The 24,022-nt window shown below is 48.1% G+C and overlaps 1 protein-coding gene across 5 annotated transcripts in view; it reads left to right on the top strand.

Moving 5' to 3' along the window:
- The window catches only part of TMEM72 (transmembrane protein 72), a 29,331-nt gene extending 6,463 nt beyond the window's left edge, over positions 1–22,868 (top strand). Inside the window, exons 2-8 of one of the 5 annotated variants that reach the window (XM_072739402.1) lie at positions 9,316–9,393; positions 11,959–12,025; positions 12,687–13,451; positions 14,007–14,321; positions 15,844–15,915; positions 17,472–17,611; positions 19,025–22,868. In XM_072739402.1, the coding sequence (XP_072595503.1) occupies positions 19,030–19,503 (474 nt within the window). In that variant the 5' untranslated portion in view covers positions 9,316–9,393; positions 11,959–12,025; positions 12,687–13,451; ... (2 more) ...; positions 17,472–17,611; positions 19,025–19,029 and the 3' untranslated portion in view covers positions 19,504–22,868. The remainder of the gene's footprint in view (positions 1–9,315; positions 9,394–11,958; positions 12,026–12,686; positions 13,452–14,006; positions 14,322–15,843; positions 15,916–17,471; positions 17,612–19,024) is intronic. The other 4 variants (XM_072739401.1, XM_072739400.1, XM_072739403.1 and 1 more) reach the window with 4 other exon arrangements.
- Positions 22,869–24,022: the final 1,154 nt, after the last annotated feature.

Genomic DNA, 24,022 nt, shown 5'->3' with positions numbered 1-24,022 from the left:
TAATAGTATCAGTGAACCCTGCAGGGCTGTAAAGATATCATCATCAAAAAGTAGCATATCAGCATACTATTTATTCTACACAAACTTTCCTGAAGTCTGAAAAGGAAAGAATACTTTTCAACTCATTCTATAGGACTAACATTACTCTAATACCAAAACCAGACAAAAGCATCATAAAGAAACTACAGACATATATCCCCCAAAACACAGTGGTAAAAATCCAAACAATGTTTTAGCAAATCAAAAAAATATATATGTTAAGTGGATAGTATATCATAAACAAGTGACATTTATCCAGAAATATTAAAGTTGCTTTATTTTTTAAAAATATGATTTATTTGTTTATTCATGAGAGACACAGAGAGAAAGGCAGAGACATAGGCAGAGGGAGAAGTAGGCTCCATGCAGGGAGCCCAATGTGGGACTCGATCCCCAGACCCCGGGATAATGCCCTGAGCCAAAGGCAGACGCTCACCCATTGAGCCACCTGGTCGTCCCATTAAAGTTGCTTTAATATTTGAAAATCAATATAACTCACCGTGTTAACAAACTAAAAAAGAAAAGCTTTTTATACTTTATATATTTATTTATATTATTATCAGAATAGACACAGAGAAGGTATTTTACAAAATTCATCATTGTTTCCTGACAAAAATCATCATCAAACTGGGAATAGAAGAAAACTTTCTCAACTTAGAAACGGCATTTAAAAAAAAAAAAAAAAAAACCTACAAGTACTTACAAGTAAAAGATCAAATGTTCTTCCCCTGAATTAGTAATAAGACAAGGATGTTCACTCTTGCCACTTCTAGCAAACTCTGTATTAAAGATTCTAGCCAGCAAAATAAGGCAAGAAAAAGAAATAAAATGCATACAGATCAGCAAGGAAGAAGCAAAACTTGTTATTCACAGAAAACATGATCATCTATGGAAAATCTGATGGAATCTACCAGAAAAGCTACTAGATCCAATAAAGGGTTTAGTAAGGTTGCAGAAGACAAAATCAATACACAACAGCCAATCATATTTCTATATACTAGCAACAAAAAATTAGAAAATGAAAACTTTTAAATACAATTTACAATAGAATCAAAAATATAAAGTACTTAAGGATAAATATGACCCCAAATGTATAAATAAAGTTTCCTGTACACTGGAAACTAAAAAAAAAATTGCTGAGAGGTAGTTTTTACTAAAATAAATGGCCTAAATAAATGGAGAAATATACCTTGCTCATGGGTCAGAAGACTCAACATTGTTAAGAGGTCAATTCCTCCCAAAACTGCTTTCTGGTTTAAATGCAAACCCAATCAAAATCCCAATAGAGTCTTTTCTAAAACTTGAAGGTGTTTCTAAAATTCACATAGAAATGCAAAGTTCCTAATACAACCAAAACAATTTTGTAATCAAAGAGCAAGGTTAAGACATTAACACTACCTGATATCACTTACTAGAAGTCTACAAAATCAAGGCAATACAGTATTGTAACAAAGAAAGACGAATAAATTAATGGAACAGAATAGAGTACAAAAATAAACCTATACATATATAAACAACAGACTTTTGACAAAAATATGGAGACAATTTAGTGTAGAAGGAATAACTTTTTCAACAAATGGTACTGAACAATATCCATTTACCAAAAAAAAAGTCTATTTATACCTTATACCATACACAAAAAAAGACTAAGATGGATTCTAGACCTAAATGTGAAACCTAAAACTAGAAAATGTTTATTTTTCTAAAGCTTTTAGTTTATCTATCTATCTATCTATCTATCTATCTATCATCTATCTATCTATTTATTTGAGAGAGACAGAGAGGCAGAGGGCAGAGGGAGGAGCAGAGGGAGGGCGACAAACAGACTCTGTGATAAGCCTGGAGCCGAACTTGGGGCTCAATCCCATGGCCCCGAGAGCATGACTTGAGCCTAAGTCAAGAGTTGCACATTTACCCAACTGAGCCACTCAGGAGCCCCTAAAACTACAAAATTTTAGATAATAAACTCTAAGTAATGAGTTAGGCAGCTATTTCCTATTTACAATATCAAAAATTCAATCCACAAAACAACAAATTGATAAATTGCATGCCATCAAAATTTAAAACTTCCTGTTTTGAAATACAATGTTAAAGAGAATGAAAAAACAAGTTAACAAAGAGATATGATGGCAAATAAGCCCATGAAAAGATGTTCCACCTCATTAGTCATCAAGGAAATGCAAATCAAAAGTAAAATGAGCTACGACTACATAGTATTAGAATGGCTTAAAATAAAGAAACTTACCATACCAAGTGCTGAATGTTGGCAAGGATGTGGAACTCTCATATACTACTGATGGTAATGTAAAATGGTGCACTCACTTTGGGAATGATTTTGGCAGTTTCTTAAAAAATTAGACATATACTGGGGTACCTGGGTGGCTCAGTGGTTGAGCATCTGTCTTTGGCTCAAGTCGTGATCCCGGGGTCCTGGGATTGAGTCCCACATCAGGCTCCCCACAGAGAGTCTGCTTCTCTCCCTATGTCTCTGCCTCTCTCCATGTGTCTCTCATGAATAAATAAAACCTAAAAAACAAATTAGACATATATCTACCATATAATCCAATCATTCCCCTCCAGCTATTTATATGATCCAATCATTCTGCTCCTAGCTATTTATACCCAAGAGAAAAGAAAGCAAAGTCCAACAAAAGTTGTACATGAATGTTCATAGCATCTTTATTTGTAATAGCCAGAAGCTAGAGAAAATTCAAATGCCCACCAACAGAGGAGTTATAAAATAACCAAGGCATTCCATACTACTTACAATAGAAAGGCATCGCTACTGATAAATGCTACCACATGGATAAACCTCCAAATAATCATACCAATTGAAAGTAGATAGGAAAAAAAAAAAAGAGTACATACTCTATGACTCCATTTTTGTAAACTTCTAGAAAATGCAAACTAATCTCTAGTGACCAAAAGCAGATGGGTGGTTGTCTGGGAGTGGATGGAAGCATGGGAAGGTATTATTATAAGGATACAAGGGCCATTCTGCTTTCTGATGTCCCTCATGTTTGGCTCAGGTAGAGGTGCATGATAATGGTAGGTGCAGGAGAGAGCACGCCCAGTTCATGAACCCATTTTACATTTTTGCTTGCACGATGCCTGATAATATCCTCTTCCCAAAGCAAGTCACATTGCTAAGCTCAGATTCAAGGGATGGGGAAACAGACTTCACTTTAGTGAGGGGGACTGCAAACATAACAGAGTGTGGACATAGAGAGAGGCATTATTGCAATCTACCACAAGGCCTCCTTCAAGTCCAAACAAAATAAATCTCCTGGCTGGTCAACTTTGGTCTATAGCTCATGTTTGGAGAATCAAGTTTAGAGAATCCAAACTGGTGCACTCTCTTGCCTCCAGGAAATTCTCCCTACACAAGCTTGTGAGAGGTGCTGGGGTACTGAGTGCCACACTATACTCTAAAATATCTTCTACTTGAATACCTAGTATTTTCTACTATAAAATCATGGCATTTTCTCACAGTGCCTCTGAACCCTGGCTCATATGCATCAGCTGAATTATCTCTTGACCCATGGGTAAACCTTTCTGCCATGCTTAGACTCTGTCACAGCTTCTCCCGAGTTAAGAAGCCTACAACTACTACTTTATTATCTCAGTGGGTTCTTAGCAACTGGTTCCAACATCTTCATGTTCTTAGAAATGGCACAAACCTAGCTTTTACCTCTATAAGCAGCCTTGACTCTTTCAGAACCTAAACCATCCCCAGCCATTGTCATCAGCTGGTATACCCTTACCTGAAATGTCCTTAAAGACCCCAAGACCTATAGGAGACTCACTATACTTGAGGATGAAGAGGAGCAATGATTATAATAACAGGATGAGTTATGAGGCTGCCCTCAACAGCAGTGAATATGACATTCTCATCCTTCCCCCAGGCATCCAGAGCCAACATCATGCCTGGTATGAAAAGCGGGAACTGTGACCTCTAGTGACCTCTGTTGCCCACAGAGCAGTGCACTAAATGTAAGACGGACATTAAAACTCAACCTAGTGATGAAGTAAGAACCAACCATGAGGCCAGTCATGGGACGAAAGCAGCAAAGGACCGGAGGCCACCAGGATAGCCTCTTGGCAGTCAGCACCATGACAGGCCACATCCTCATGAGCACACCAGCCTAAGCCCTTGGCATCCCTAGCAGCTTACACAGAGGACATGACACAAGAGATGTTGAAGTGGATGGGGCTTTGGACTCTTGACATCCCAATCAGGCCTGCAGAAGGGACCTAAGACAGGAAATCAATGAACAACATCAGTGTATAAAGAAGAACCCTTTAGCCATAATAAAAATGTGCATTAATGGAGGAAAGGATGAGAATAAACCCTCTCCTCCCCCTTGAGAATGCTTGCCTCTCTTAAGCAGGAACAACCTTCCTTTCCTGATAATTCTATTATCAGGAAATAATAGAATTTAGATAATAGAATAGATAATTCTCATCATCTACATTTGCACAATACTCTATCATTTACTAAGACTGAATGTTCACAGCCATTTATGCATGCTTTTATTATCCCCATTTTCTGGAAGAGGAAGCAGATGAGACAGTTATGATTTGCTTGAGGAACCAGGACTCGGCTTTCCTGATCAAGCTGTGATCTCTCTCTGCTACAGCACAGCACCCTTGAAGCTTCTACCCACATTCTGAGACCAGAGCTTCAGGACGCCCAGGAGGATGCGCGGAAGGTGGTGCACCATGGGGTCTTGGTCCAGAATCTCTGCTCCCTGCCAACCTGAACTAGAACAAGCCACTCAGGAAGGTTATTCAGAAGAAAGCCCTGGCCCCTAGGAGAAGAAAATGTTGTGCCTCAACCCAGACAAGAGGGATAGAGAGTAGAGGGAAGGGGACAAGAGGAGGAGGCCAGGCTTATGCACAAATGTTTGTGGAGGAAGAGCTGGCTTTGACTGGCACCAAGTAAGAAGCCTACCAGGGGGCTGTGCAGGAGGAGTGAGACAGAAGAGCAGGGCAGATGGCACCAGAGTGGGCTCATAACGTGGTTCTGGGATGAGGAATAACAGGACCCCAAGAGACAGATAATAAGGACAGATGGAAGGAGTCAATGGGCCACTTAATGGTGGTATAAAAGCAGCTACCTTGCAACTCTACCCAGTACCCCTCCCACCTGCAGTGCAAACAAACAAACAAAAACAAAAAACAAAAAATTAAAAACAAAACAAACAAACAAACAAACAAACAAAAAAAAACAGGGCAGCCCGGGTGGCTCAGCTAAAGGTTTAGTGCCGCCTTCGGCCCAGGGCATGATCCTGAAGACCCGAGATCAAGTCCCACATCGTGCTCCCTGCATGGAGCCTGCTTCTCCCTCTGCCTGTGTCTCTGCTGCTCTGCTGCTCTCTCTGTGTCTCTCATGAATAAATAAATAAAATCTTAAAAAAAAAAAACGCACATCTAGGAATCATGACTGTCCTTGGGGGCAAGTTTTTCTTACCAAGAATTTATTATAATGAAGCCCTGATTCTGGGGCCATGTATAATATTTGTTTCCACTGTCAAACTCTCAACTCCTCTGTCTCCATGCCCAGCTCTGGGAAAAGGCCTTGGAGTCATTTGTTGAAGTGAATTGTTGGTACAGATTGCTCACACTGAACTAGAGTCCTAAGGAGGCAGAGTTTCAGAGATACCAGCCAGATTGTCTTGTAAGGAGGAAGGAGGACCAGAAGTACAAGCCAAATTCCACGAGCAGCCAGAGGCTCCTGATCTCTGGGCCATGAACATCTCCAGAGGCCTCGGCTGGAAGCAACCATTCTGGTGGTCACCAAAGGGCCAATGCTGCCACTGCATGCCCTAGGAGTGAACACCTCCTTCCATGTAGATTGAGCGCCTCTTTAAATTTATGGTGTGCCCCTTCTAATTTAGAGTGAGCACCTCTTTAAACTTTCTGCCCAGGTGCCCTGCTCACTTCACCCTAGTCCTGGCTCTGCCGGACGCAAAAACTTCTCTGTGTCTTACAGACAGCCCTGCCTCAATCTGGAAACCTGGCAGGATTTCCAGGTCCAATTCCACAAAGCAGAGACTGTACCCATTCTCATCCATGGGATTGACAGGAGGCCTCTGAGAGAGCAAGTGGTCTACCTGTGCAGTCCTGGGGAGACAGACACGCAGGAGACAGGATAACCAAATGTCTTCTCCCAACCCAGTCCCATTTTTCACCTAACGCTCCTCCTTCCAATTTAAGGCCACACATCATGCTCATTTCGTGGCTTCTGAAATACCCCAGTTCTGGAAACTAGTCCCCCGGAAAAACATTTAGGAAACTGCAGACCCCCAGTCAAACAGTCTTGGGGTCCTATATCTATGTCATGTGGAACTCTAGTGCCTTCCAAAGATAGTTCATTCCCAGCACAGTTCAGTGAGAACAGCAGGCTAAGAGCTTCCATGGCAATGGCCGCTGTGGTTGTCCTGGCTGAGTAGTGGATACAATTCACAAAATTCTCCTAGAGTAGGGGGTCTCAATTTTTGCTTTCCTCACTTTTTCCACTGGGAATCTTCATAAAATGAATCTGTAGAAAGGAGCTGCTCTATATTAGGCAAAGCCTCATAGATCCTGCATGAAATCCTAACGTATTATACCACCAGTCGGATTCTACAGCCCAAAAGTAGTCGCCAGGAGCCACCCTGCTCCTGGGAGACTGCATCTCTCAGGCTGTGCCTGAATCTGAGCAGGAGGAGAGGTGCTGCAGGACCTAGGAGCCCACAGGCTGGCTTTCTGACAACCAAGCTGGGGACCAGTGAGAAGAGCCAAAAGCCCAAGGGGTCTTGAGGGCATGCTCACTGCTGAGAGTCAGAATATAGACCAGACACAGGGGCTTCTAGTCCAAAAATCTCAGGTAGTTAAGAGGATAGGATAAACTGCTTTTCCAGTTACCTGTGGCTGTGTTATAAAACCACTCTGAACCTGAATGACTTCGGCTACATCAATTTTATGATGCTTGAAATGTTGTGGCTCGGGAATTCAGTCAGGGAACAGTGGAGATGGCTCATCTCAGCTAGATGAGGGCTGGGATCTCAGGCGGAGTGGCTGCAATGGGTCCTCTCGGGCCAAACATCTGAGCCAGCTGGAGCTGGCTGTGCATCTCTGCCCACCCCACCCCACCCCACCCCCATCTCTTTCTCTAGCATTCTCTCTGCATGGTTCACTTGGGCTTCCTCACACATGGTGGTCTCAGGAGCATCAGACTTCTTAGGTGAAAGGGAGAGTGGCTGCCCCCAGGACAAGTTAAGAGGGCTGGGCAGAAACTTTGTGAATTAGCAGTGTAAACTCTTGACCTTCTACATTATTCTACTGGACAAGCCAGTCACTAAGGCCAGCCAACATTCAAGGGGAGGGGAGTTAGACTCTACCTCTTGATGAGGGGAGTTGCAAAGAATTTATGGGTAGCTACCATCCTACTGTATTGCTATAATTAGGGGTATCTCTATTACCTAACAGTGGAAAGTACCTGGGGGTCGATTCTTATTTTCTGCCACAGAGCCCACCAATTAGCTTACCAGGTCTGGTCTCTGGAAGTGTCGGCACCCCCAGGGAGCAGCAGGAATATCTTCACAAGACCATTCCTGGCTCACTTACTTTAGTCATGGCAACTGGTGTGACATTCCGAAGCCCAGGAGACCTTTGAGGTTGAAAAGTGCTGGGAAGGAGAGTGAGTTCTCATGGAAGCAGGTCCAATCCCCAGGCTGATTGTCTGTACCCGGACTGTGGCATTAGGGGTTTCTCTGGCACCACTGGGCAGAGCTTTCTCCATGGACTTGGCTCCCTGAAGGCACAGCAGGAAGTTGCAAGGTGCAAGGAGACTTGAGGGTGTGGGCCCTGGAAGCCACACTGTCACTGCCCCAGGGTAGGACCAGTGACCTTACCCGGTTTCAGGAAGTGCACAGAGAAGCACAGAGCATGGCTGCAGCAGCGGTTGCAGACTCTTATTCCTGCCACTCCGTGCTCCTGGCAGCACCTTGCCCTCCTTCTAGGGGAGGGGGGGGGCGGGCTGTCTTCAGTTTACAGACAGAATGGAGCCTGCACTCAGCCTGCTCACAGGGTGTGTGGCCTCTTCCCTCCCTCCACAGCTCTTCATTTCCTGCGTCCACAACAGTCTGCCCAAGCTTCAGCACGTAGCTCCTTTAACCTCCCACCTGTGCTTTACCCAGGCCTGGCACATGGGATGTGCCATAAATAAGGGTGCAGGCTGACTGCTGGGGACTTCGGACCCTGGCTTGCCAGAACAAGTCTTGGGTTGCCGGGTGGAACTGCCCTGGGCAAGGAGATTCGCCTGTGGCTACTTCTGACATTCAAAACAGAATTCTGTTCAGGCTGGGTGGGAAGTCCTGGGAGAGGGACAGGTGGGCAGTCACCACACTCACCTGCAGCTTAGCCTCTGGACGGGTCAGCAAGGCAGTGAAGTGGGAGTTTCCTGGCTCATTCTATGGCAGACATTACAGAAACCCATTCATAGCTGGGCTTGGGGGACACAGTGGTCCACTGCCCATGGCAACAAGGGTCTCATCCATGTGACACTCCCCCTCCCCCCCGTGCCTTGGAGCCTCTGGACATCAGTCCTGGTCCGGGCTTCCCTCTGCCCTTGACCGCCAGCATGCTTTGGGCTGGGTGCTGCACTTCCAGGAAGCTTGTTGAGATTCTTCTATAAATAATATGGGGTTGATGACTCCCCCCTTGAGGGATGCAGCACAGACTAGACAAAATGCATGGGGGACTAGTGCAGAATACGGCACATGCTGGGACTTCCTTGAAAGGCAGCTGGGCTGGCATGCCGAGGGGTCTTCCAAATCCAAACGCCTTCTAGTCCCACACTTCTGCCTTCCACTACCCCCCCCCCCAAAAAAAAACCCAGGATGCAATGGTGAGGCATGCCCTTCTCTATGCCTGGGAAGCCTCCTTGTCGGAGCCCCCAGACAGAACCAACCCTCTCCTCCTGAGTCCCTGTGCCTACTGGCAGCCTAGCATGAAACACATGGACAAGGTCACCAGGGCACAGCATCAGGAGCCAGAACCAGAACTTTGCTTCAAACCCATGTGCTGGAGATGGGGAGGCCAGGGAGAGGCCAGGAACACCCCGGAGCACACCTTGTGTCTGCTGCTTAATCTCAGCCAAATATCGCCAAAGCCTCTTAACCTGTAGCCTGGGGTCAGGTCGCTCAGCCTCTCCACTCAAGGCCCTCCCTACCCATCCTTTTTTTTTTTTTTTTTTCTTTAATTTTTTTTTCCTCCCTGCCCATCCTGCAGAGGCTGCTATTTAAAGACTCACTCTCCTGACTACCCCACAGGGACTGCCTATTGCCCTTTTCTGTGCTCAGTACCAAGGTAAGAACACACAAAATAGAGATTCCAACTCAGCTCTCTCTTCTCTGCTGTTTCACTGACTCTTTTTTAACTGCAAACCAGTGCTGCCGCTACAGCATTCCTAGAATGCCCCTTTGACTATAGGCCTTTTGTTTCCACCAGAAGTCATCAAAATAAGTCTCCACATGCCAAACAAATTCGGGAAAGGGGCTGAGTTCCCAAGACCCTCTCCTGCCACCTGCTGGCCACTCACCACAAGGCCTTGCAAATCTCCAAAGAAGGCCCGGGAATGAAGCCCCTGCCACAAGCAAGCAAGGGACTGAGCACCTGCTATGTACTTGGCATCAGTCAGCTTATTGAATCCTTATAACCATTACGTGCAAGAAAGGATAAGGAGGATTCTGAGGCTCAGAGAGACCTGGTGACTCAGCTACTATCCGGCAGATGTAAGACTACAATGCTGGAATGACTTAGGTTTGTTTTGCCTACACTCTCTGCGCCTCTTTCTTTTCTGTAAAATGAGGATCACATCGTAGTTTCATGTAAGATTGTTGTGATGGTTTAAAGAGCTAATAAATGTGAAGTGCTGAGAACAGGACAGGATATCTAGTGAAAACTAAATAGATGGGCATCTGCCTGCAGTACATACACACACCCGCACACATCACACACACCACACAGATATGCATATGTCACATACACATGCACACATCACATGCCCATCACACACATCACACACATATACACACATATACACACATCACATACCATGCATGTACACATCACACACCACACATGCACTTATCATATACCCATCACACACACACATGCACACACACATCACACACTACAATGCCACACATACACACCACACACACACACAAACACTAGTAGTGGAAATCAGGAAACTCAAGACTCTGTATCCAGAGTCTCGAATTTGGTCTGCAGGTCCTTTACTGTCTGATGTGTCCTTGGAAGAACTACACAAGGTGACTCGTTTTCCTCCTCATAAAATAGGAAGCATAGATCTCCCCATGTCTCAGGGATGCTACAGGGAGCCAGGACGAGCATGACCCTCGTGTATGAAGCATGAAGTGCTCTACAGGTCATGCTGACCCTCTGGAAGTGTGTGTGGCTGACCAGCACTCCCGGCGCTTGCCTGGTACAAGGCAGTGAAGCTCTAGCCCCTGGAGAGGGCAGAGGCACAGTGTCCTCCACCCAAACCTCCTCCAGACCAAGCCCAGGGGGGCACTGGAGCCCTCTGGAGCCCTCTGACACGAAGCATACTTAGGCACCTCCCTCTCTTCCTAGATTGAAGCATTCTGTCCCCTTCTTCCTAAAGTCCTTCCACAACCCAGTCCCCTCAAAAGTAGGGGGGGGTGCTGGTGGCTTAAGTGAGGAGCTCAGCACTGCTGCTAAGGAAGGGGGGAGAATTTCCACAGGGGATAAAGGGCTCAGGACACCCCGGCCAGAAGTTTACATTGTGTCTCTGCCAGGGAGGAGAGGAGTCATCAGACCAAAGGAAGCAGTCTCCCAGACAGCAGAGATGAAGGGGCCACCCACAGGCCACCAGATACCACAGCCTAGCCCCACCGTCTTGATTTTCTGGGAAGGACACATGGTGGAGCCACAATTCAGCCAATACCAGGGCGTGTCATCTGAGCCCAGAGAGAAATGTAGGATGCATGCAGTGTAATCAGGTAGGAACGGAAAGAACTCTGGTTAGTGGGCCACGCAGCCTTGCAGGAGGGTTTCAGGACACCTCCATGCTGTCTACGGAATGTTTCCATTGGTGAGTGGATGGAGTCTGAGTCATAGCTCATTGAGTGACACAAAGAGAGCAAGGGGGTCCCTGTGAGAGGACAGCCCAGATCCAGCAAAGTCTGGAAAGGTAGATCCAGGACAAAATTCACCCCAGACAAATGGAAGGTCAGGTGCTTGAGCACAAATACCAACTGCCAAGAAAGGGCAAGAGGAGGGATGAAGTTGATCAGAGCAAACCCTCAGGTTCTTAACCAGCACTGGGTCCAGAGCCAGGAGCCAGGAGCAAGTTACACAGCCACCCAACCAGCAAGTGGAAAGATGGCCACAGAAACAGCTAGAACAGTGATCTGAGCAAGGGAATGGGGGTTGGGAAGGTCCCACCCATGGCCAACCACTGACCCCAGACACACAGCACATATGGGTATGGACTGCAGGACAGTGAGGGCCCTTGAAGCCGTGGCATGAGGAGGACAGCTGTGGAACAGAGGGGCTGGTGGCCTGTTAGCACAAGTTGTCTCTGGGGACACCAGGGGTGGTGGCACACCCAATGTGGGCAGAGAAGCAAAGGCATCTGTGCTCTGGGGGCTGGATTAAAAGACCTCTGGATTCTTCCTGAAACCCCTCTGGTTTCAAGAGACCAGTCCAGAAGGCTCCTGCTCTCTTACATTTTCCCAGCCACTAATCCCAGTGTCGTGTACAGAAGAGCCTACCCTGATTCTCAGGCCTGAGGCAGAAGGCTCACTCCACAGCCGGGGAACCTTCCGCAGGGCCACAGTGTGGCTAGAGCACCTGAGCCCACTCTCTCTTCTCTTCCCCTCTTAGTGTTGATCGGCGTGGGCACTGAGACCTTCCTCCAGGGGCAGTTCAAAAGCCTGGCTTTTTATTTGCTGTGAGTATGTTTGCATGGGCCCCTCCTTGCCTGAGTGTTGTGCTCTGGCTCCCCCTGAGTCTGTCTTGTCAGACTAACACAGAGCAGCCCCCTACCCCTTTCCCACACTAACTCTATCATGTCCCACAGGTGGAAGAAGCAGAGGGGGCTTCTAGGATATTGTCTTAGTTTGGGCAGGGCTTTGGTCAGATCACTACCTAAATAAAATAATTATCCTCCCATCCATCCACCTACTCACCCATCCTCCCATCCATCCATCTACCCGCCTATCCATCCATCTACCTGCCTATCCATCCACCCAGCCCAGCCAGCCAGCCATAGACTACTATCTATCCAGCCAGCCATCTGTCCACCCATCCATCTTTTCCATCATTTCTTTGTCAGCAAATATTAACTGAGTTCTTATTTTAAAGAGAGAGGAATCAGCTCAAGACTATGTATTTGAGCCCTTCTGCATGTCAAGCACAGAAAAATGTTTTATTTACATTGTGTCCTTTAACTGACAGCACTGTAGAAGTGCATACTGACCTAGTTTTTCAGATTAGGAACTTCAGAGGGAATAAGCAGCTCAGCCCATGTCAGCAAACTTATGAGCAACAGGGCCCAGACTCAGGCCTGGGGCCCCTGAGTTCCCTAGCCTCTATCCTTTCTTCCCTGCCAGCCGCGTCCACAAGTGCCTGCCAGTGGGAAGGAGATCACTGGGCTGTGGTGGCCTGAAGAGGGAGGAAAGCTTGGGGTCCCTGCCAGCTCTGACCAACCAGCTTCTCCAGCAGCCCCATTCTGAGAGACACAGAGTTCCTGTGCTTCTGGGCCATGGTTTGCGTATAGGGTCCCCAAGATGCCTCCTTCCCAACAACATCCACCTCCGTCCCTGCCTCATTGCTCAGGGCAGCTCTTTGATTCGCTCAGTGGATCACACCCACTATCCCCCAGCAGTCTTCCACCCTCCTCGCCCATTTCCACACTACCACAAAGTTAGCCACCTAGAAATGCAGGGCTATTCCGGACAGCCCCTGCCACGGCCTCCAGGCCATATTTTGCTGCCATTTTCTAGCCTCCACTTTATTTCTGGTCACTGAACTTACACACACCTCAGGAGCTTCTGACTCTTTTTCAAACTCACCTACATCACCTCACCTCCAAGCCGTTGCTCATCCCATCGAGCCCCTGGGGTGACTTACCACCCACCTCGACATTGCCAAAGCCTGATACTCCTTCCTGGTATTCTGCCCTGGGAAGCCTGCCCCAAGCCTGGAGCCCCTGCTGCCTGAAAGTGGCTTCTCTTCGCTCTGAACTCCTTCCGTGTCTTACTGAGCCTGTCCACAGCTGCCGTGCACTGTCTCCCTGGAATCCAGAAGCAAGCCTGGTCTTCCTCTTTTCTCTCATCCTCTCTTTCTACCTAGCTTCCCCACAAATGTCACTTCAGGTAAGGGGTAAGTGTGATTGTCTTGCTGTAACAGGTCAGCTCCATAGCCAGTTAATGCAAACTGCATCCTGCCCAGAAGCCTGCCCCTTCCTCATTGTTCTGTCCCTGTCCCGAGGGCCCATCTGATCACCTTGTGGCCCAGGCCTGGAAGACATTATTTCTGGCCTCAGGTCCCCCCAACCCTCACTGTGCAGTAGTTTATGTACTGCTTCAGCCCCCCACGGGATGGGCAGCCACTGCCCGCCTGCCCATCCCTCCTGCACCCACACTCACTCCTCAAGGGCCATCTCAACATCCTGCTTCCCTCTTCCCTCACCATCTCCTGCCCTTCCTTACACACATGCAGTCTCCTCTGCAGATCTCAGACTCCCGCCTCTGTGTTCCCTCACACTCAGAGTGCAGCACACCTCTCAGTTGTAGCACACCCCTGTAGCGCTGTCACTCCCTGCACTGTATCCCGGGGACCCAGCAGGGTCGAGGCCAAGAGCAGGCTCCAGTAGGAACTGAGCTATCACTGGTTTTGTCTTTGTTCTTCTCTACTTCTCTACACACCAGCTTCCTCTCCTGTCATTCTCCTTCCTGCGGGGCCCCTCACCCGCCTTCCTCACACTCACCCCAAACAGCAAGACACACCATTGGCTGAAGAGTCTGAGTGGCTAATGTGGTGCCCCAGGGCAGAGACCGTGGTTCGTAGGATCTTGCAACCACAGCAGGGCTCTCGGCTTGGATTCACTGCCCCGCCTGAGCGACCAGACTTTCCGGGCCTCAAAAGGCACAGCCTCTATAGCACCAGACAGGACACCTGCCAAGTCACTCTACTGCCCAAGCCTCAGTTTCCTCCTTGTCCCCCATCCCAGGATGTACAAAAAGGTGATGACACTTGTTTTACAAAGTACGTGCCCTGGTGTGCTTGTGAGGAATACAGGCTCAGGAGTCTAGGTGCTGGGTTCAAATATTGCCCCTGCTTGTGATCTGCTGTGTGACCACAGCAAGGAGCCTGACCTTTCTGTGCCTCGGTGCCCATAGCTGTAGGCTGAGGGTTATTACCGTGCTTTAACAATAAAATTGTTAGAAGGACTAAATGAATTGATACTTCTAAAGTCCTTAGAACATGCTTGGCACAGAGTGCTCATTATGTAATGTCAGTTATTCAATCTAAAAGTTGAGGGATAAGGGTTAAGGAGATATTGAGAGAGAGAGTAGGAGAGAATAGGGATTAAGTACTAAATGCTCATGGAGAAAGAGAAAAAAATGATAATAACTAACATTTATCTAATGAGCACTATGTGCCACATTTGAAAGGCTTTACAAACATCTATTCATTCATTCACTCATTCATTCACTCTAGTGATGTCCATGGAGCACTTAACAATAAGCCATTCCCAGAGTGGGCCTGGGCTGTAGAGAAGAATTAGAGAGGGAACTGCCAAAATGAGTTCACAGACTGGTAGCTCAGGTCACACCAAGCAAGAGGGCACCAGACAGACAAAAGGAGGAAAGAGGAGTCCTTCCTAGAGGAACTAGCTTGTGCAAAGGCCCTGTGGCACCTGGTAGCTTCCTGGGTATTCAGAGAACTATAGAAGTTCATGTAAGGCTTTAAAGGCATGCTAAGAAATTTCAATTTTATAGGCCAGTGGGATCCTCCAATAAAGCATGTAAGTTCCATTCCTGAAGATTCTGATGTATCATGTCTGAGGCTAGCACAGAAATATATGATTTTACATATTTTCCAGAAGATTCTGATTGGAAGTTCCCTGTACCACACTTGGAACATGAGGAGTTTGAGGCTTTCTGGACTGGGGAGAATATCATCACATTCAGGTGTCAGAAGGAGCCCTCAGGGCAGCCAGTAGGGACAGATAGAGGCGCGGGAGAGGAGAGCAGATGGCAGGGCATTAGGGAGGCAGAAAAGGAGAGATGAGTGCAGGGCTCAAGGGGGCAGTACCCAAATTCAGGTCATATAGGTGAAGTCAGAAACTGTTTGGATAGTGGGAATAGGGGGAGAAGGAAGGAGTCTGGAACAGATCCAAACTTAAGGTTGGCACAACCAAGTAGTGAATGTTATCCTCATGACAGAAGGGAGAAAGACGTGCCTGCCTCTAGCCACACAGGGGCTGGGATCAAGGCAGCCTCCCCTGCTGGCCTGTACTCCCTCACCCATCTCTGGGCCCTGGCTCCCACCCCTCCACTGAGGCCCAACCCAGCACAGGTCCTGGCATCAAGGCAACTCCCGGAAGATGCTGGCTGGGCAGCAGCATTAGGTCAGGAAATTCCTGGTCAGTTTGTTGGCCATAGATGGCCAGGAGCCCCAAATGCTATGAGGAAACAGGCCATGGGAGAGTGAAGGGCAGATCAGATGACAGCAGACTTCCCTTATCTGTCTCCACCACAGGTTTATAGGAGCTGTCATCTCCGTGTGTGAAGGGGCCTACTTTGTGGCTCAGCTGCTGGCCATCTGCTTCCAGTAAGTAGCCTCAAGAGCAGCCCTTCCATCACCTCCTAGCCCCAGACACCACCAGACCCCTCCTTTCATGAGGCCACATCCCCCTGTGATGTCCCGCTCCCAAAGAAGCTACGGATGGGTTCCCTCCCTGCAGCACAGCTAGCCCCTGCCTGGACATGGGCTCAGCTCTGCAGGGCTCAGCAGTCCCCTTGCTCTGCTCCCAATCAGGGGAGTGGAGTGAAGCATTCACACAGGGCCTATCCCCACCTAGCATCCCCTGCAGAGGCCATCCCCACCTCCAGGAACAGCCCACAGCTGCATGTGCCACCCAAGGCACCCATGGAGAAGTGATGGCCCTGCAGAAGGCCAGGTGGTCTTGGAGTAAGCAGAGTTAGATTTGAGAACTGGCTCTTTTTCCTGCTAGGACCCAGGCACAAGTCAAGGGCTACAAGGATCTTGGGAAGCCACATGGCCATGGAGGCCCATACTTGCTGTCCAGCAGTGCTCAGTTCATAAAAACTGTCAGCAGGGTGGCCAAGGGCTGTCCCTGGACCACAACTCTCAGACCCCAAACAGTTGTGTCTCTCAGTAGTCAGAGAAAGAGCCAGGCCTCAAATCCAGCTGTCCTAGTACCTTGCAAGACGATCAGCTGCCTCCCAAGTTTCCCAGCCCTGAGGCAACAGGCTTCCTCCTTTCTGATGAATGTCACTGCCAAGGAATCTTAGCAACTTCTCCAGCACAGAGGAAGGAGCATTTCATCCAGCTCTGGACTCCCTCCTCTCTCAGCCAGGGGCTGGTCACAAAAGTGTCCACCAGAGGGCACCAATGAGCCATAGCTATGGTGCCTGGAAGGAGGACTGTGCTCTGGACCAGCCCATCATCCTCCAACCCCCACCACTGCCCCCAAACCAGCCTGGACAGACCCCTGCTCCAGACCAATTCAGAGGATGAAGGAGACAAAGCTAAAGGCAGGTCCTTTCCTCCTCTGAAACCTGGAGGCAAAACTCCTGAGGAAACCTCCTCAACATCAGTCCTCTGCCAGGCCCAAGTGTGATCCCTCCAGGCCAGTTCACAAAGAAGCCCCTCTGGGCTGATGCCATCTTATGCCTAGGTGAGGCTCTGTGAGCAAGGTGGACCTGGATTCCAGCCAGTTCACTCAGGTGGCCAGGCAGCTTGTGTGGTGCACCGTCCACACAACTGTCCCCAGCCAGCTGTTTCCCATACTGTGTGCCTTCTCCACTCCACTGGGGACCTCCAAATGGGCTCCTGAGTCTTCTATTCTTCTCACTGACTTTGTTGAATCATGGTATCATTTAGATCCCTTCACCCTTGATAGAAAGACAGGATTAGGCAGGCTTTCAGAAAAACTGTGGGCCCTCTGGAAGGACTCAGGCAAGGCCCCTAACTGTGGAACCCATGGTGAGGACCCTAGCCCCTGGGGAGTGTTCAGCCAGAGGCCACCAAAGATAACGTGGGCATGGCAGATCCCAATCCCAGCCTCTAATCGCTGCACATGTCGCTGGGGCTTTTCTGGGTTGTTTCCTGTTTCCTGCTAATCCTGGACTCCCTCCCACCAGGTGTCGGCCAGAGTCCCTGGCCTACAGAGCAAGGGAGAAAGCCCGCTGGTTAGGCTGCTTCCAGAAGTTCCTGGCATACGTGCTGCTGTCCGTGGCCTGCTTTCTCCACCCTGTCCTGGTCTGGCACGTGACCATCCCAGGTAGGAGCTCCAGAAATTAGTAAAGGCAGGGATCCCCCACCACAGGGGGCTCTGAGCAGGAGAGGTTGAATCCCTCCTCTCTAGGCCTCAGTGACACTGGCTCCAGGGCCCCACTGGCTCCACTGACTTCTCTGGCCTAGGTCATGGGGATGAGGAAGTATCAGATATCCTGCTGACCAAGAGGCAGGAATGTCCCTTCATGTAGGTCCCGAGGCTGCACCCACAAACAGAGACTTTTCACCCAATGCCTGTGTGATCTGAGCCTTCAGAGAGTGTGAGCTAGTCACCTCTCTGTCCAAACCCTTCCATGGCTCCCCAGTGCCTACCCATTCAGGTCTAAAACTCCTCAGCCTGGTTTGGAAGGCATGCCATGATGGGACCCCGGGCATCCCCTCAGAGCCTCCTCATCTCCCGCTCTACCTCAGAGGTCGTGCTAGTCAGCTAGAAGCCAGGACTCAGTGCTCCCAGCCCTGGGTTTTGTCCACAACCCCTCCAGCTAGTACCCTTCTATTCCCAGACTCCCTAGCTGTGAAAACCATGTCCCTCCCCATGACCTGCCTAAAATGCCAGGAAGCCCAGTGGGCAGAGAGGCAAAGTTGAAAGGCAGAGCCTCCTCTTCTTTCCTGCGGTTTCTTTTAATGTACCTGTCACAGCATCAAGGCCACTCTGCCCAGCCCTCAGTGGACTCCAGAGGATTCAGCATTGCTGAGGTCAAAGCAAGCCACAACCTCCCACTCCTTAGAGAAGGAGAGATGCCCAGAGGCTTCCCTCTGGATAGGACAGGTCTCCTGGCAGGAGACCCAGAGCAGAACAATGTCAGCCTGAGACAGAGGGACCTCTGACTTGGAGACCAAGGGTCGAGGGGGTGAGGTTGTAGGGAGTACACATAAAAGGGGCACCCAGGCTAGGCCAGCCCCACCCAATAGGATTTATACTTTCCTCCATGTTTATTAGGGAAGCTGAGGAAAGAACATCTCCCCACTTCTGGGAATGGAAGGAAGCCCAGTTCAGCAGTGGATGTCCAGTATCCAAAATAGAGTGCAGGCCCACTGCAGCCACTGCAGCCCCAACCCAACATATTATCCTAACAGGGTGGCCAAGCATGGTGATGAGAGGCCAAGCAGGCAGCACCAGGGTTGGCTGTCAACTGGCAGGGGGCCTCAGGCACAGGGTCCCCAGCTAACTCTCAGGCTGAGGGCCCCAGCACAACTCTGGCCCTATTGACATCCCTTAGCCAAACATCAGGCCAGCCCCCTGAATCTGAAGTGGGTATGTGAGAACAGATTAGATGCACAGGCTGGAGCCCAGAGGGCCTGAGTGTGCCACGGTGGCCCTTTGGAATGGTGGGCTTGGACAGCCTCTGGCTCTTCTCTGACACACGTCTAGCATCCTGACCTCCCACATCCCTTCCAGGTTCCATGCTCATCATCACTGGCCTGGCCTACTTCCTGCTGAGCAAACAGAAGAAAAGAAAAGCCGACCCAGAGGTGCTGGCTCCCCCAGAGCAGTACACGGACCCCTCCAGCAGTGCTGTGAGCACCACAGGCTCGGGGGACACTGAGCAAACCTACACCTTCCACGGAGCCCTTAAAGAGGGGACCGGCTCCCTCCTCATCCACATGAAGAGCATTCTGAAGGGGACCAAGAAGCCCAATGCCCTCCAGCACCCAGACACTCTGACCGAGCTGACGCTGGAGCCAGCTGACTCATTGGTCAAGAAGAAGCAGGTACACTTTGAAGACAGTATGATCAGAATCATCCCATCTCTCACCGAAAACCCGGATGATGGGGACAGTGAGCCTGAGGAGACCACCTCTGACACCACCCCTATTATCCCTCCCCCACAAGCACCTATCTTCCTATCTTCTCTCACAGACACCAGCCTATTCTGAGTGACTTGCTCCAGCCTCAGGGAAACTCAGCAAGGAGTCTGCATTGATTGATGGCCCTGCCTGGAGTTTCCTGGTGTCTGGGGGCCCTCCAGGGAGATTGGGGTTCTCACAAGTTAGTGCTTCAAGGGGTGACCAGATATCCCCATGATAGCTAGGCTTCTGGGACCATCGAGTGGCATGGCAGGTCCTACAGAGGCCTCAAGGAAGGCACAAATGAAGCTAATGTTGCCTCAAGCCAACAGAGGTTCCTCCTTCCCATGAGACATGGAGTGGGGGAGATCCTTGTGCTTTGCATAAGGCCGCTTCAGCCCCAGAAGCCAATGGACTTCTCTTGCTCCTGACACGGGGCCCAGCACTCAGCAAGGACTCATCATCCATCCCATCTCTGAGGCAACAATCCAGCTAAGAAGGCCCAGGGACGTGTTGACTCCTTAAGCATCTCAAAGGCAGGTGTGGAAGGTGGCCCTAGATCCCAACCCCCTGGTGAGATTGCTCCTGAGGGAAGCAAGGCTGCAAGCCCTGCAGGATGGGAGCAGCAGGAGCAGTGGGCCGCATTCTCTGCATTCCTGGGGCTGGCGCTGGGCAGCGGGAGTTACAGAGCCCTTCAGGGAACAATGCCACTCTGTTCTCACTGCAGGGAAAAGCAAGCTCATTCCAGAAGCATCACTGAGGACTCCCCACATCCCCACCATATGAACTTTCCCGAGATTCCATGCAGATGATGTAAACTAAAAGATCTTGGAAGGCAACAACGATTCAGCAATGAGAGCCCCAGCACAGCACAGCACAGCACAGCACAGCACACAGAGCCTATGGTGTGGGGGGTGGGCAGGGAAACGGTGCTCCGGAGACACACAGCCCAGAGAAGTGGCTGTGCCATGCCTACTGGCCTGGTGGCAGAATAGGTGATAAGTATACATTTGTTTAAAATGTAAGGGAGAGAAGGGGAGGGGAAGAGGGGGGATAGGAGGGAAGTGGGCAGGCAGGCTAACTCTCTGCCACTGGACTACAGAAGTGACCATTAACCTAGAACAAACAAAGAAATTTGAATCAGAAATTCCTTCAAGGGTTTTCAAAGTGGTATTTGTTTCAAAAAAGTGTCATTTGGCCCGTGGGATTATTGCATAGAAGAGCAGACACATTATTCTTCATAGGCAATCTCAGTGAATGGGTGATCTGTAGAAACAGTGATAGTGTTTCCCAGTGTGTGTGTGAGAGAGCAAGCACCCCGGTTCCACAGAGCAACCCTTAGAGCACATAATTTAAGGACTAGGTAATAAATATGTGTTCATTCCTGACATTTTTAGACATCCCCTAGGAGTTACTTTGCAAATATGTGGGAATAACGGCCAGATGATCAGTCTGGTGCCTAAATTCAACAGGTGTCCCAAATGAGCAGCCCTCTTCCCGTAATAACATAGTTCTTCCTGTAAAACCAAGAGAGAACAAACAAATAAATATGTTCCGATGAGCCCTTGATAATGGAAGTGGTGAAACTGCTTATCTGCCACCAAAGAAGAGCTTCAGAATCTGAGAATCCACAGAGTAATAACAGAATGTGGGTATTGGTATACAGGAATGGCGCCCAGTTCCTAATGGGCCAGATATCCCAGGCAGGCCCCTTGGCACAGAAGAAACCTATGTGGGGAGGAGCCAGGGGTTCTGCACCTGTCACATGCGTTAGGGGAATTTGATAGACACAGGCACCCTCACAGAACAGGCATGGGAGGCTGCTGGAGAACCCCTTGCTTCTGCTCTGTTCTCGGTTCTCAGAACCCCAGCCAGCAGGGTGGGGACGGATGACCAGTTCACAAGAAGCAAACCCTGAAGTGCAGTATCAGAGCTGTTTAATAAACACTTCTGTAAACCCAAGAAGCAGAGCATTGTTTGGAATGGGTCTTAGAGGGGAGGCACATGTCAAGAGTTCCAAGGTATATGATGCTCCTGCCCTCCTGAGACATCTGGACTTCCCAGTGTCCATCATCAGTAAAGCGAGAGTTTGCTGGCTATGCTTTAGGGGCTCAAACAATTATGATCTTCCCTAACTTAGCAAAATAATTCTATCAAACATGCTGTTGCTGCCAACAAAAACAACAACAGCACAGCTGGGATGAGATCATTAAACAGCCTGGAGCCCCTCACCTCTGTCAGTAGACCAGACAAGAAAGTGGCACCTCCTGATGAGCAGATGAACACCACATGTCATCATTTGATTCTCAGCCCAAGACATTCTACCAGCGCATCCCTACCCACAGCTAGCCCATAAAGATGTTGTAATAACCCTTTTCCCTGATGAGAAACGAAGACCAGAATGGCTGATCCTATCCTGTTCTTTTCCCTTTCCCAGCAGAAAGTGGAGCAGACATTTTGTAGACATGGAACAGAGCAATTGGAAGTAGAAAGAACATTGGGCTGGGATCATTGGCTCTGCTTCCAACCTGCTGATAGACCTTGGCCAACCTTCAACTTCTCTGGTTTCAGGTTCCCCTATTATGTGGGAATAACAGCACTTCTCTCAGGATTGGTGCAGTGATTCAACCAAAAGGATGGGGAAAGTGCTGTTCAGGTTACAAAATCATCCAGGCCAGTGTGAGTGCATGTCCCAATCACTGCAAGGGCCTCATGCCATGTGTGAGTGCCCTGCAAGGAAGACACAATGTAAGGAAGCACTGAGGAAGCAAGATATGTCTCAGTGGCAAGGCCAGTGCAGGTCCAAAAATTCCTTTCTCCACTCCAGATTCCAGGGCTTGAGCCTTGGAAAAGTGTAGCCACCACTGTCCAGCTTAGACAGAGAGACACAGCAGATCATCAATCATGAGGATATACTGGGGGGGGGGGGGTGCAATCCATTCTGTCTCCCATCTTTCTTTCTTTCTTTCTTTCTTTCTTTCTTTCTTTCTTTCTTTCTTTCTTTCTTTCTTCTCTTTTTTGTTTTTAAAACATACTTACTGAGATATGTTTCACAAACATAAAATTCACCAATTTAAAGTGCACAATTAAATTATTTTTAGTAGGGATCCCTGGGTGGCGCAGCGGTTTGGCGCCTGCCTTTGGCCCAGGGCGCGATCCTGGAGACCCGGGATCGAATCCCAAGTCCGGCTCCCGGTGCATGGAGCCTGCTTCTCTCTCTGCCTCTCTCTCTCTCTGTGTGACTATCATAAATAAATTTAAAAAATTATTTTTAGTATACTCATAATCAAGTTCATCACAATCTAAGTTCACAATATTTTCATCACTCCTAAAAAAAAAACCTGGTACCCATTAACAATCACAACCCCAACGCCATCCAAAAGAACCATTTATCTACTTTCTCTCTTTATAGCTACTCCTATTCTTGCATTTCATATAAATGGAATCATACAATATGTGGCCTTTTGTTATTTGCTTTGTTCACTTAGCATAATATTTTCAAGGTTCATCCATGTTGTAACATGTATCCTTATGCTACTCCTTTTTGTGGCTGAACAATATTCCATTATAGGCATATGCCACATTGGGTTTATCTCTTCATTTGCTGATGGACATTTGGGTTGTTTAGACTTTGTGCCTATCATGAACAATGTTGCTATGAAAATTCATATTTTGAGGTGGATATATATTTTCATTTCTCTTTGACATCTGCATAGGGGTGGAATCACTGGATCAAATAGTAACTCAAGGTCTAACTTCTTATAAAACTGCCAAATGTTTTCCAAAGGTGCTACATCATTTTACATTGCCACTAACAATGATTTCTCCACATCCTCATCAACATTTGTTAATGTCTTTTTGATTATTGTCATCCATTCATTGTGGTTTCTACATTCATTTCTCTAATGACTCACAGGGTAGAGCATCTTTTCATGTCACTGTTGACCATTTGTGTATCTTCTTTGAGAAATGTCTATTCAAATTCTTTGCCTTTTTGAAATTGGGTTGTCTTTTGAGTTGTTAAAGTTTCTTATATATTCATATACTAGGCCCTTATAGGATACTTGATTTACAAATATTTTCTTCCATCCCATGGGTTGCCTTTTCACTTTCTTGGTAGTGTCCTTCGAAATACAAAAGATTACATTTTGGTGAAGTCCAACTTATCTATTTCTTTTCTTCTGTTGCTTATTGTTTTGTGGCCAAATCTAAGAGGCCATTGCCTAACCAAAGGTCATGAAGGTTTATTCCTATATTTTCTTCTAAGAGTTTTTTTTTAATTTTTAAAAAAATTTTTTAAATTTATTTATGATAGAGAGAGAGAGAGAGAGAGAGAGCCAGAGGGAGAAGCAGGCTCCACGCACCGGGATCCCAATGTGGGATTCAATCCTGGGTCTCCAGGATCATGCCCTGGGCCAAAGGCGGGCACTAAACCACTGCGCCACCCAGGGATCTCCTTCTAAGAGTTTTATAGTTTGGGTTCTTAAATTTAGAAATAACAGTTGGGGGTAATTTTTGTGCATGGTGGAATGTGGAGTCTAAATTAATTATTTTACTTGTGGATATCCAGTTGGCCCAGCACCATTTATTGAATTAAATTGTTTTGCCT

This window comes from Vulpes vulpes, chromosome 15 (assembly GCF_048418805.1).
Source record: "Vulpes vulpes isolate BD-2025 chromosome 15, VulVul3, whole genome shotgun sequence".
Lineage (NCBI taxonomy): Eukaryota > Metazoa > Chordata > Mammalia > Carnivora > Canidae > Vulpes > Vulpes vulpes.
Note: the sequence above shows the minus strand (reverse complement) of the source record. Positions and strands in the feature narration are given on the sequence as shown.